General features: G+C 42.0%; 1 protein-coding gene across 1 annotated transcript in view; it reads left to right on the top strand.

Annotated features, from left to right (window-relative positions):
- LOC122533173 (lachesin-like) overlaps nucleotides 1-12,208 on the top strand; it is a gene marked incomplete at its 3' end in the record, with an annotated part of 35,471 nt that extends 23,263 nt beyond the window's left edge. The window contains exons 4-8 of the mRNA XM_043662611.1: nucleotides 3,898-4,144; nucleotides 7,874-8,047; nucleotides 9,592-9,720; nucleotides 11,633-11,768; nucleotides 11,908-12,208. Coding sequence (XP_043518546.1) covers nucleotides 3,898-4,144; nucleotides 7,874-8,047; nucleotides 9,592-9,720; nucleotides 11,633-11,768; nucleotides 11,908-12,208 — 987 coding nt within the window. The remainder of the gene's footprint in view (nucleotides 1-3,897; nucleotides 4,145-7,873; nucleotides 8,048-9,591; nucleotides 9,721-11,632; nucleotides 11,769-11,907) is intronic.
- Between the last annotated feature and the right edge of the window lie 961 nt (nucleotides 12,209-13,169).

The following is a 13,169-nucleotide window of genomic DNA, read 5'->3' as shown; positions in this document are numbered from 1 at the left end:
CAATTCCTCCTTGCCCGGCTCTACGTTAAGTATCCATGGAGTTGGCCCTTACCTGTAACAAAAAAAAAAAAAAAGAAAAAAAAAGGAGTTCTCGTCTTGTTCGAATAAAACTTCCGTATAAAATTCTGTATAGTATAATTTTTAATTATAGAACATAACAGGAAACGTTCACGGAAAGCAGCAACATTTCCTCAGACAAGAAGCTGCTTCTTCGTTCGGTGAGACGTTTCTCCTGGAAACAGCGAATCGAACGAATCGCTGCCCTCGTCGTCGAGGTAACGACTCCGCCGTGGGCGACGTAATAGTTCCCGTTCCCATTCCCGTTCCCGCGCGGGACAAACTGTTGTTCCCCGGTGACAAAGTACTTAAGACATTATCGATTGTCCTCGATAAGGAGAAGGAAGGAATTCAAACGGGACCGATCACCTTTCCTCCCCCGTTCTTTCTTCCAAAGGTAGCTACCGGCCAAAGGCATGACGACAGTCTTCTTGAATTTCCTCGGTTCGTGGGTTATCTCCGACAAAGGAGGCACGGCTCGTTCGCTACGTTTTCGCCAGAGGTGTTTTGAGGAACGTTGGTCGGCCGCCGAGCTACCTAATTAGACTCGTAATTCCCGCTGAAAGCTGCGAACGGTGTATCGACTCGTGGCATTCCTCTCGCTCGTTCCTTGTCTCGAGTAACCGGAGGACGATCGGTCGGCGCGAGGTATAGTTTAGTGCCCTCATAACTGACCATTCTTTGGACTCGACGTGAGCGTCCGTTTATGCTTATTTTCACCAATTCTTGAAATTGGGACTGAAATTCGCAGAATACATCGTTGCGCTGGCAACTGGTTCGCGGACCATAACGAGTGACCACATCATATACAATTTTCAGCCTTATAGCCATATATTTAGTACAGTATATTGCATCTTAATCGCAAGCTTCATTCGTTTTCATTTGAAAAATAAGAATTATTTGTAATATGTGCATATATCCTTAGAAATTTTCTGCTTACCTTTATATTGTAATTATAATTTTCTAACGTTTCACCAAAAAGTAACGAGAGATTACTTTTTAAAAGAAGATTTTTTTTCAGAATACAGTGTTAATATAGTGTTGAGGTTAGGTTGGCCTGCTAGACTATCGAGTTTGGTCCTTAACCTCTTGCGCTGGCAACTGATTGCGGACCATAACGAGTGACCGAATCGTATTCAATAATTCGTCGCTTTCTTTTTCTTTTGAATTCGTTGGTATGATACAATATATTGTACTAAATAAGGTTGAAAATTGTATACGGTTACTTTCTAAAAAAAGATATTTTTTTAGAATACAGTGTCAATATAGTGTTGAGGTTAGGTTGGCCTGCCAGATTATCGAGTCCTTGGTCCTTAACCTCTTGCGCTGGCAACCGGTTGCGGACCATAACGAGTAACCGAATCGTATTTTATAATTCGTCGCTTTCTTTTTCTTTTGAAGTCGTCGGTATGATACAATATACTGTACTAAATAAGGCTGAAAATTGTGTACGGTTACTTTCTAAAAAAAGATTTTTTTTTAGAATACAGTGTCAATATAGTGTTGAGGTTAGGTTGGCCTGCCAGATTATCGAGTCCTTGGTCCTTAACCTCTTGCGCTGGCAACTGATTGCGGACCATAACGAGTGACCGAATCGTATTCAATAATTCGTCGCTTTCTTTTTCTTTTGAACTTGTCGGTATGATACAATATACTGTACTAAATAAGGCTGAAAATTGTATATGGTTCGGCCACTCGTTATGATCCGCGAACCGGTTGTTAGCACAAGGGATTAACCTCTTACGTAGCGCTGGAATGACGCGCCACGCACGTCGAGAATTTTTTGTCCCAAAATTGCAAGTATTTTCTCAGTTTTAAGTATATTTAAATGTACCAGACAAAACAAATAATAATTTTATTACTCCTTAGTAATTTCTGTCCAGTGATATCATACCGACGAATTATTGTATACGGTTCGGTCACGCGTTACGGAATCAGTTACCAACGCAAGAAGTTAAGGACCAAACACGATAGTCTGGCAGGCCAATCTAACCTGTATCAACACTCTGTATTCTAAAAAAAAATCGTTACTTTTTGGTGCAAACGTTAGAAAATTATGATTACAATATAAAGGTAAGCAGAAAATTTCTAAGAATATATGTACATATCATAAATAATTTTCTTATTTTTCAAATGGAAACGAACAGAGCTATTGAAACTAAGTGATTGAAACTAAGAAGATACTGCAATTTTGGGACACAAAAAAATTCACGACCTGCGTGGCATGCCGTTCCATTCCATTTCCTGACTCTGGCCAATTATGGGGGCACGTGTATACACGTGTATACACGTGGATACGTCTCGATTCGTCGTAAACCGAGAGACGAGCAAACCTATGAGTAGGAAATTTCATGTAGGTATTGACGCATTATGACGCCTCGCGCGTTAACAACTGGTTAGGTACAGTTTGTACGAGCGTCGTTAGGAAGATGTACCAGGGTTCCTCCTGGAGCGAGGTAAGCGCGTACGAATGGTCGGTGTCGCATGACATGGTGTAACCCGACGCATACGGGTAGGCGCGGTAGGTAGACATACGGGATGTGCACGACAGTCACTTCGGATTAATTACCAAGTGCAGCGTTATAGATAACGCGTAGGAGATGCGGGAGTGAGGTACGGAGGAGCGGGTGTAGAGGGGGCAAAGGGGCACGCGATACGACGTTAAATTGAACCTTTCGTCAGGTTGATTCCCGCGGTGGCAATGGCACGCTGGCACGAGCTCAGGCGAGGGCTCCTCGCCTAAAAGCAATTACTGCTACCGGCCATACGTGCGAACACGTATCGCTCGTGGATATACGTATCGGTTGTGTCGGCGCACATAAACACACGGCAAGACACAAGGCTGCTCTACGCGCGATATAATATTGACTCGATGGTTGTCCTCCGCTCTGTTCCCTGCGTTCGATCGCTGTCCGGAATCTCGCGCTTTAATCGTCGCTCGTCGTCGATCGCCTTCGAAAAAAAAAAAAGACCGCCTTGCGTTATAATCGATTAGTATCTACCTTGTAAGTGAAATGAATTCTTTTTTGACGTAACACGATCAATTCTGCTCGCAGAAATAACCGTTTTACACGATTAACTCTTGTCTTGCGCAACTGTCCTTCGAATCAATTCGAACGCATATTTTCTTTCTCAGCAACTTTTTAATCGCGTTATACGGGGGGAGCAGCGGCGCAATTTTTACTCCTACTGTAACTAGGAGTGGAAGTTTCGATACGATTGACGACGATACGCGCGTATTATTGTACATTGAGCATCGCGGTTCGACGCGAAATCTGAACAGCGCGATCGCGTTCACTTGGTTACTAAGACGATTATAACGAAAGAAAAAAAATAAAAAAAGAAAGGGGAAAGAAAATCAAAAAGAGAAAACACGAGAGAGAGAGAGAGAGAGAGAGAGAGAGACATCGTCTCTGCACGCGTATTGGACAAATGTGCCCTTTTGGATCTGACGGAATTATCGTTTACGTTACGGTCCGATTGTCCGCTTTGTCGCCAGTTATTTAACCATCTCTGCGTGCCTAGTCCGCATAACGTTACGCACGTATTTGAATAGAAACGTCAATATAATTAACTGCGTTTATGTAGGAGACGGTACAGGCGCGCGCGTTTATCCGGTATTCGGAGTTACCGGACGCGCAGATCCGTTGGCGGCAATGTTAACGCAATTAGGTCGATAGAATGGGAGCAGCATGGATCCAATCTTTGTCGCGTAGCTGAACGCGTGAACAGCGAGCATACATCGCGTGCATTCTCTCTTTTCGATCAAAGAAAAAAAAAAAAAAAAAAAACGTCGACGACGCCGATGATGATGTTGTTGTTGTTGTTGGTCTGTCTCAGGTGGGATGGATCCGCGTGGAGGATAAGACGATACTGTCGATGGGCCAACGAACGGTGACCCACTCGCCCCGGTTTCTCGTCACGCTGGAGAACGCCAAGTCGAAGAATCAGAGCCGATCGAGGGAGGAGGAGGAGGCCACCTCGCGGCTCCACATTCGCCAGCTTCGGGAAGCCGACCGTGGCTGCTACATGTGCCAACTGAACACGAAGCCGATGTTGAGCCAGCTGGGATGCGTGGATGTCCTAGGTATGCCTAATTGCGCGTTACGCCGCATTCCTACGGCTTAGATACAGACCGGGTGTTTGCGGTCGGTCGTAGAGACGTCACGTACGTACGCGGTGCACGCATGCACGCATGCATCGGTTTCGATTAGCCTACCTACCCTTTCGAGAAGGGAGGGGGTTGGAAAATATGCGATGCGCGCCTCGCCGCTAGAATACGTTTCAATGGGACCCCTCCCCGACAGAACGGGCCGGACTGTGCGCGCCGTAACGTTACGTTGCTCACCCGCCTTCTATTCGTTCCATCCGCTAACCCCTTCCCCCTTCCCATTTGCTACTTCCCTCTACTTGTTACCCTTACCCTTGTTGTATGCAGCGTACGTGCGAGAGCGCGTATATTACCAACCCTCGGTTCCCCGTGTGTCTGGCGGTCCGACGTGTACGGTGTACGGTGTACGGCGTACGACGTACGCTGTAGACGCGTACACGCGTCGAACGATGGTTTGCGTCGTGCGTGTACGCGGACACAGGAGGGAGAAAGAGAACGTGCACGCTTGCCTGGGCATTCAGCCCTCGAAAGAGCGATCGGCCCGAATGGAATGAAATTCCTTTGTGGCCAAACACGGAAAAAGTCTCGTTTCCTTTTTACTTCCCTTTTTCTCTCTCTCTCTCTCTCTCTTTCTTTTTCTCTTCTCCTCTCGGCGGGAACCTCGACCCTATCTCGGCCCCGGGAGCCCCGACTCACCGCTCTAGTGAACCCACTACTGGAATATTTGTCCAAGCTGAACGCGTGTAATTGAAATGGCCCCGTGGCCCCTTCAAAAGAAACGAGATTTCATTCGCGAAAATGTTCCTTCCGTGTTCCGCCTGCACCGCGATCGTATAGATGGTATTTAATTTTCCTCGGGAACCAGCCGTTTTAACCTGATTTCACCCTCTCTCGCTCTCCTACCTCCGGTCAGATTCGCCGGCAGACGGATGCGAGTCAGCCCAATTTCCATCCGGCGCCGCACCGCACGTTACCTCGTGTGCTCGATCTTCACGGGGCTCGGCTAATTTTCCAGCCTCTCTCGCGCCTTGCCAGCGTCTCCCAACGCGACTCGCACGGCTTACAATTATCCTCGCGCTATCGCTGCCGAAGACTTTGACTCTGTCTCCCAGATTTCCGTTTATCCTGGCATCGAAACACCTTCAAAAGCGGGAAACTCTAATTCGAATTCTCGCGCTCGACTGCTTCACTCATTATTAACGCATTATTAACGCGTACCGCACTCGGCGCGCCTAGCCTGCCCTCAGGGCCCGCACATTTTTGAAGTAACAGGGAAACTTTGTACAATGCGTTATGTGCACATCTTTAATTCACATTGATGAAATATTCTTAAATGTTAGTATGTATCTTTTATAGTAATGTTTAATAAGAATCTATTTATTATATATTTTAGATTTTAACTAATATTTATTTTAACATACAGTATGTGTATGTTAAAATCTGCCTGCCTGTATTTTCTCCTATTTTTTTTAATTACTTAATATACGATTGAAAGGGTTCAAGAGAATGTATAGCATTCAACAAGTGTATTATTTTATTAATAATTAAAATTATTAATTATTTTTCACTTTAGAGGTTTTTTTTTTGTTAAATAAAATGAAAATACCTCTGGTAACGTTTCTTGGTGTGGTATGTCAGGAAACAATTTCCCTACTTCTTGAAAAATTATATAACATGCATATATTTCAGCCTCTTTGGCCTTGAAATTGACTTTGGTTTTTACATTGCACATTTCGCATTGCATTTATCCTAAATTTTACATGTTATATTATTTACATAATATTTTTGTATCCTATTTTGCTTTATCCTATATTTATACTTATATTTATCTTACCTATGCTATTCTTACCTTATACTTATATTTATCTTAACTATGCTATTCTTTTGTCTGCTTAAGTATCTTAAACTAATTCTTTCATTTTATTTCATGTTTATTTTGTTGCTCTCTTCTTTTTATCTCTTCTTTTTCTTCTCCCTCTCTCTCTCTCTTTATCTTTCTTTCTCCTTTCTATTCGCCTAAGCCATTCTACCGCTTCTTTCCCGCCTTCTTCACTCAGTATCTCTTCCAGACTTGCATTTGTTGTCTACATCTCTATACAGTTTCGCCAATGCTCTAATGTTCCCTTCCCATCTTCGTACAATTGACATTTCTGTTCTTCTTCGCTCGCCCAAAATTTACTTTCATTTTCTAGGGTGCCGCATCTTGTTCTGGCTATCACCTTCTCCTCTCCATTTTTTCCTTCTCTCCTTCAGTTATTTTGGTAGTTCTCCTGTTACCAGATACTTATACTTCCAATTGTATCTCGTCTTCTGAATTCTATTCCATTGTCTTTGTCTTTGTATTTCCGCTCCTCTTTTCCTTAGTATTTTCCCTGCTGGTTTCCCTTCTCTCCACAATTGTTCTACTCCTATCTGGCTAAAACCACATGTTTTGAGGTGATCTTTACCTTCTTCTTTCTTGGTTCCCTTTTCTTGCTTTCCTTTCTTTTATGCATTCTTTGACTATTCCTCCCTCTCTTTCTCTTTCTATCCTTCTCTCATAAAATTATATAACATTATAATATTATAATAATTATATATTATATATATTATATAATATAAATTATAGTATATATATATAAATATAAATATAGAAATTATAGTATATATAGTACACTGTATAGTATATTATAGTATATATAGTATATATAACGTTGCCTGGGTCGTATCCCCTACACAAAAAAGCGTTCCCCGTCCGTAACAGTTGAATATATTATATAGTATAAATTATAATATATATATATAAATATAAATATATAAATTATAGTATATATATATACTATATAGTATATATAGTAAACTGTATAGTATATATAATATATATAACGTCGTGTTCCCTACGCAAAAAAGCATTCCCCGTCCGCAATAGTTGAATATATCATATATAATATTATATATTATATAATATAAATTATAGTATATATAGCAAACTGTATAGTATATTATAGTATATGTAATATATATAACGTTGCCTGGGTCGTGTCCTCTACGCAAAAAAGCATTTCCCGTCCGCAACAGTTGAATATATTATATATAATATTATATAATATAAATTATAGTATATATATAAATATATAAATTATAGTATATATATATATACTATATAGTATATATAGTAAACTGTATAGCATATTATAGTATATGTAGTATATATAACGTTGCCTGGGTCGTGTCCTCTACGGAAAAAAGCATTCCCCGTGCGCAACAGTTGAATATATTATATATAATATTATATAATATTATATAATATAAATTATAGTATATATATATAAATATATAAATTATAGTATATATATATATACTATGTAGTATATATAATAAACTGTATAGTATATTATAGTATATATAGTATATATAACGTTGCCTGGGTCGTGTCCGCTATGCAAAAAAGCGTTCCCCGTCCGCAACAGTTGAATATATTATATGTAATATTATGTAATATAAATTATAGTATATATATATATATACATAGTATGTATAATAAACTGTATAGTATATTATAGTATATATAATATATATAACGTTCCCTGGGTCGTGTCCCCTACACAAAAAACCGTTCCCCGTCCGCAACAGTTGAAAACTGAAAGGCCCGAATTCGCGTCTGCCGTCCACAACGTGTCAACTGTGTCGGATACGAATCAAAGGTTTTCTCTCTGTCTGCCGCAGTGCCGCCGGATATACTTAGCTCCGGCACATCGGAGGGGGAGGTCTCCGTTTTGGAGGGTGAGAACGCCACCCTCTCGTGCAAGGCCTCCGGGAGGCCGTCACCTCGCGTGCTCTGGCGACGCGAGAAAAGTGGCTCCATACTTATGAGGGGTCTCCACGATCCGCTGATACCAGGTAAGATATTACATTTTTATCTCCGCTCTCGAGCACTCTCGCGGCCGTCTCTCGTTTCACCCGCTGACAAATAACGTTCGATCCGCCTTTCTCTCCTTTTTTTTATTAATTCTTCGCTCTTCCTCGAAACTACACTCCGCCGCTCTCTCCCTCTCTCGAGTGCCACCATTTTATTTTATTGGCCATCCGACGCGACAAGTCCGAGACCGATCTCGCGTTTCGTCCAGCTGCAAGGCGATTGAAATTTCGGTGATTCGGTGCATCTCTCTCTTTCTCTCTCTGGAGAATCTATCTAATTATCCGAAGGTTGTCTACGCGACGACCGTGAACATGAAGGCGTCGTAAATTCGCGGAATACGTGACGCCGTGATCGAAAGCAATTACGGGCGGGAACACGTCTCATCGAATGGAGATTAGTCTGTGTTCGGGATGACTTTCGATATGTATTATATTTCCGTGGAGAGGTAGGTACGTGCCCCGATGCCGGCCAGATTCTCCGAGAATTCCGCGCGCCCACACACTCGCGCCACTTTCGAACGCTGAAACGTTGGTGCTGGAAATACCGGGTGGCAAATGGTTCGGCGTCGAGCGTATTTTTTCGGTCGAACGCGCGGCGAATTCGTCGATCGTTCGACGATATTAATGGAACGAATTTTCAGCCAGTGTGTCTGATAAATCGATACGCAATATTTTGAGTACAGAGGGGGGGGGGGGACGGCGCACGACACGTCTCCCCCTTCCGCGCTGCAAACAAAAATATATACTCGCGCGCGGGCCGGCTAGGTCGCGAGCTGTCAACGCAAATAAACGAATCTTCCATTTTCCGTGGATCTCATTAGGCCAGCTGACACGCCGTGGACGGTTTTATCGGGATAGTGCCGCGCCCGTGCGAACTCGGTGCGTGTCTCGTCGCCGGTTCGCTCGCGATGATAATCCAATACGCGGCTCATCGATCCCGAGAGCGCGTTGAGAACGCGTACGCGTAATTAAACGATAATTAAACGATATATATATCGTAACCGATGAACGATTAACAACTTTCTCGGGCGGTGTTCTCGCCGCAATCCTCCCAGGAATTTCACGGATAGGGCCGCCGCGGTTTCGTCCCTATCGATCATTAAATTCGCGAGACAGTAGTTGGCGAATAGTTGTCGGCCCTCTGTTTCCCAGTTACCACGCCTTCGTTCGATATACGAACGACACACACGTAACGTGATCGTGCGTTTTATCGTTATCCAGAGAGAGAGAGAGAGAGAGAGAGAGAGAGAAAGAGAGAGATTGTGTGTGTGTATGTAAATCGTCGTTTCTTAAATCGGCGTTCGTTGGCAATCGTTCCGTGCAAATTCTGCGATCCCACGGCGCGAGATTTAGGGTTGTAACGCAGAGAAGTTAGGCGATCTCGTTGTTGTTTTAACAACGCGGCGAGGTACGTGCATATTTCGCGTGTAATTCGGTATACGCGCGAACGCTTGGCTCGCGGCCAGCGATGTGTACGCGAGAGCTTTCAACGACGAGAGATATTCATACGACGCGAGATTTTATAGTGGACAACCAGTCCGGCGAGAGGCTGGAATTAACCAAGGTGGACAGGAGGCAAATGGGAGCTTACCTTTGTATAGCGAAAAACGAAGTGCCCCCGGCAGTCAGCAAGAGGGTCTATCTCAGAGTGAACTGTGAGTACCTTCGAATTATCGAGTAATCGATCGTACGTACATGCATACATCGTACGTGTATACGTCTTTACTCGTACTCGATATACAGGCTGGGTTACCACATATTGCCATCTAGATTTACGTCATTATTGTTACGCGTGGCGAAAGATGTATCAGATTGAATGGTTTCGAGAGGGGCACATTTTGATGATACTAGTTTTCTTGTAGGTGGACGTACGAAGGTTATTAACGTTTTCTTAAATGGAAACATATATTTTTTATTGCATCAGTCGATGCACCTTGATACACTTTGCAAAAAGGTATTAACCTATTCATGTTAAAAAAATCGTTAGTTTAGGAGATATTTTAATTTTAATGTTATTAGGAAATGAGAAATCCCTTTGTTAATGTTGTAATGATTTTATTTACAGAAAAGGTTCAATGTGACGACCATTTGCATCAGGACATTTTCTCAATCGATAGATTAATAATTCACTCACATTGTGTAATGCATCTGGTATTAGTTTATTACACTGAGTGATGATCTCTCATATTGGGCATTATAGTCGGAGGCACACCTTATTTCCTAACAACATTAAAATTAAAATATCTCCTAAACTAACGACTAGGTTAATACTTTCTTGTAAAGAGTATCAAGGCGCACTGATGCAATAAAAAATATGTGATTCCATTTAAAAAAACGTTAGTGACCTTCATATGATCCCTGCACGTCCACCTACAAGAAACCTTGCATCGTCAAAACGTACCATTCAACTTCATCTGAAACATTTTTCGCTTTACACGTATTAATAATGACGTAATTCTAGATGATAATACGTAATGACCCACCCTGTATATTACGGATATCCATAAGTAATCAATTACTTTGCATTTGTTGGAGTATTACTTACTTATTTCTGTTCAGACTAAAACTGTCCTTTTTTTTTTCTAACAATTTGGAATGTAGTCGCGTTGTAATTGTTGGCAATATCCAGGTTTCAATAACTCGACGTGAACTATACCACTACGATCCCATCAAACACACGAAACCAATGAAACCTTTCTCAGGGATAAGGTTGGTTTTGGTGTCTGGTTTGAAGATGGCCATTGTTTGGAACGCCTTAAGTTGTCATAGAGGATCCATTTTTGCAGTGACGGTTCTGAGTAGAAATGGATCTGTACGCAATCTGACGAACAAGTGCAAACTGTTCGTCGAAGGTGTGTTTGTTGGTGTGGAACTCATATCCCTTGGTCTATGTACCTTGCCGATTTCATGCAGATGCCTTTATACAGTTGACCAAGGCGAATCCAATTCTTGATAATTCCTGTACTTACTTAATCTTGGATCAGACTCCACTAGAGATTTTCAAGCGTCACAGTTAACTGATTGTCCACGTTTGAGCCGTGTTTGACAGATCATGAACTAACGCTGACACTGTCGACATTGACAAACTTTCCTCGTTGTTTCTGCTGTACTAAATCCGGCATGAAAATGAAAATGTTCACAATTACGGATGTAACTCTCAAGAGCTTAGAGACTCTATATAAAGAAAATTTTAAATTCTTCGCAGTAATTAGCTGTAACAGGGTTCTATGAAAAGTGATGAAGAAAAACGTTCTCATCTGCAACAGAAATTAATTACTTATGGCCACGTCGTATACACATCCACGTGTATTTCGTTGGACACAACCGGGTCCTTTTGATTTATTCCGCCGACTTGAACGATATCTCCCCTCCCCGGGGAATTCCAGCAGGCGTATACCGCCGAGCTAATCGCGTTTATCCGCGCAATGTTTGCACGAGATTCGACCAACCTCCTGATTCTGCGCTACGTGCACGCGGTGTGTTTGTGCGTGTGTGCCGCGCATCACGCCGGCGTTAGGCTGGAAAAGCGGATCGCTCGTCGAGTTTTATCATTCGCTGGGATTTCAGTTCCACCGAGCGTGAAGGTTCCGAATCAATTGTTGAGCTCCCCATTGGACACGGACGTATCCCTCATCTGTCTGATCGAGGCTTACCCAAAGACCATCAACCTGTGGACTAGAAAGGAGCAAGTCATTATGAGCGGGTATGTATGCATTGTACAGGTGTATACGTACCTCGCCTATGTATCTCCCCCGTCGATTCCACGCGAGATCGATTCTCCACGTGCATACGGTATTCGTATTTTCGATTTGGTGAAGTTAAGCCATGACACGTGTCAACAGCGGCAGATACGAAATCGACGAGAGGGGACATCCGGACGAGGAGTGGAAGACAACGAGCGAGCTGAAGATAAGACGTTTAGAGAAAACGGATTTGGGGGAGTACACGTGTTCAGCGTCGTCAAGCATGGGGAAAGCCAACGCCACCCTCAGGGTGCACGGTGAGTCGAGCCACGCGCGATCCACGAACGCCTCAAATACGCGCCAACGTCGAACGTGTGTCCTTCGCCAGACACGTATGCGTACGCGTAAATTTTCCATTCGCCTCGTTGACGCTTTCCCATTCGCGATTTGCCCGGGAAAGGTGCACTGCCGCTTGAAAATACGGGAAATGATTTCCTCCGCTGTGATTTGTCGGTGTTAGCCTCTTGCGCTGGATTTTTTTGTCCCAAATTGCAACATTTTTCTCAGTTTTCAACGGGGTAATTCTGGTAATCCGGGAACAAATCGACTCTTTTGGGGATTTTTTTTTTCTAAGGAAACCATGATACATTTTGTGTGACGGTTTTCGCACACAGATTTATTCACACTTAAAGAGCATTGACGATTTCTTCTTTTTAACGAAATTAATGATATTTGTGGAAATTATACAGCCTTGGGTAAAGCACGTTTTTAAAAACGGGTTCATGGTCCACCTGGTTGTTTGAAACTAAAACATCAAAAATGCATCTTAATTAGTATAAATATGGCTGTCGCACGGACCACGGAAACAGCGAAATTTCGAAAATTAAAGAAATGGCAGCTATGAAGTTAAAATATCGATTTTCCTTGTGCTTTTCGTCCTTTCGGTGTTAAAAAAAAAAAAAAATAGAAAAAAACATCAGATTTTGAAATCCGTGGTTCATGCGATAAACGTACATCCGGTGAAGATCTCCTCCAAATTCCAAGTCAATCGGTCAACTAAAACGTGAGATATCTCATCAGCCAGTTCAAAAACCCGTTATACAAAAATATTCATACTTATACTCAATCCAGCAGTACAAAAAAATATTATAAAATATTATAATATTATAAAATAATAATAATATAAACAATAGTATTATAAAATAAAATAATTTTCGAGGAAAACACGTTTGAAGTTACCGGTTGTACAAAAATATTCATACTTACAATCAATCGAGCAGCACAAAAAAATAAAATATTATAAAATGATAATAATATAAAAATAAATAATAATATAAACAATAGTATTATAAAATAAAATATTTTTCGAGGAAAACACGTTTGAAGTTACCGGTTGTACAAAAATATTCATACTTACAATC

Source organism: Frieseomelitta varia, unplaced genomic scaffold (assembly GCF_011392965.1).
Source record: "Frieseomelitta varia isolate USP_RPSP 00005682 unplaced genomic scaffold, Fvar_1.2 scaffold_500, whole genome shotgun sequence".
Lineage (NCBI taxonomy): Eukaryota > Metazoa > Arthropoda > Insecta > Hymenoptera > Apidae > Frieseomelitta > Frieseomelitta varia.
Note: the sequence above shows the minus strand (reverse complement) of the source record. Positions and strands in the feature narration are given on the sequence as shown.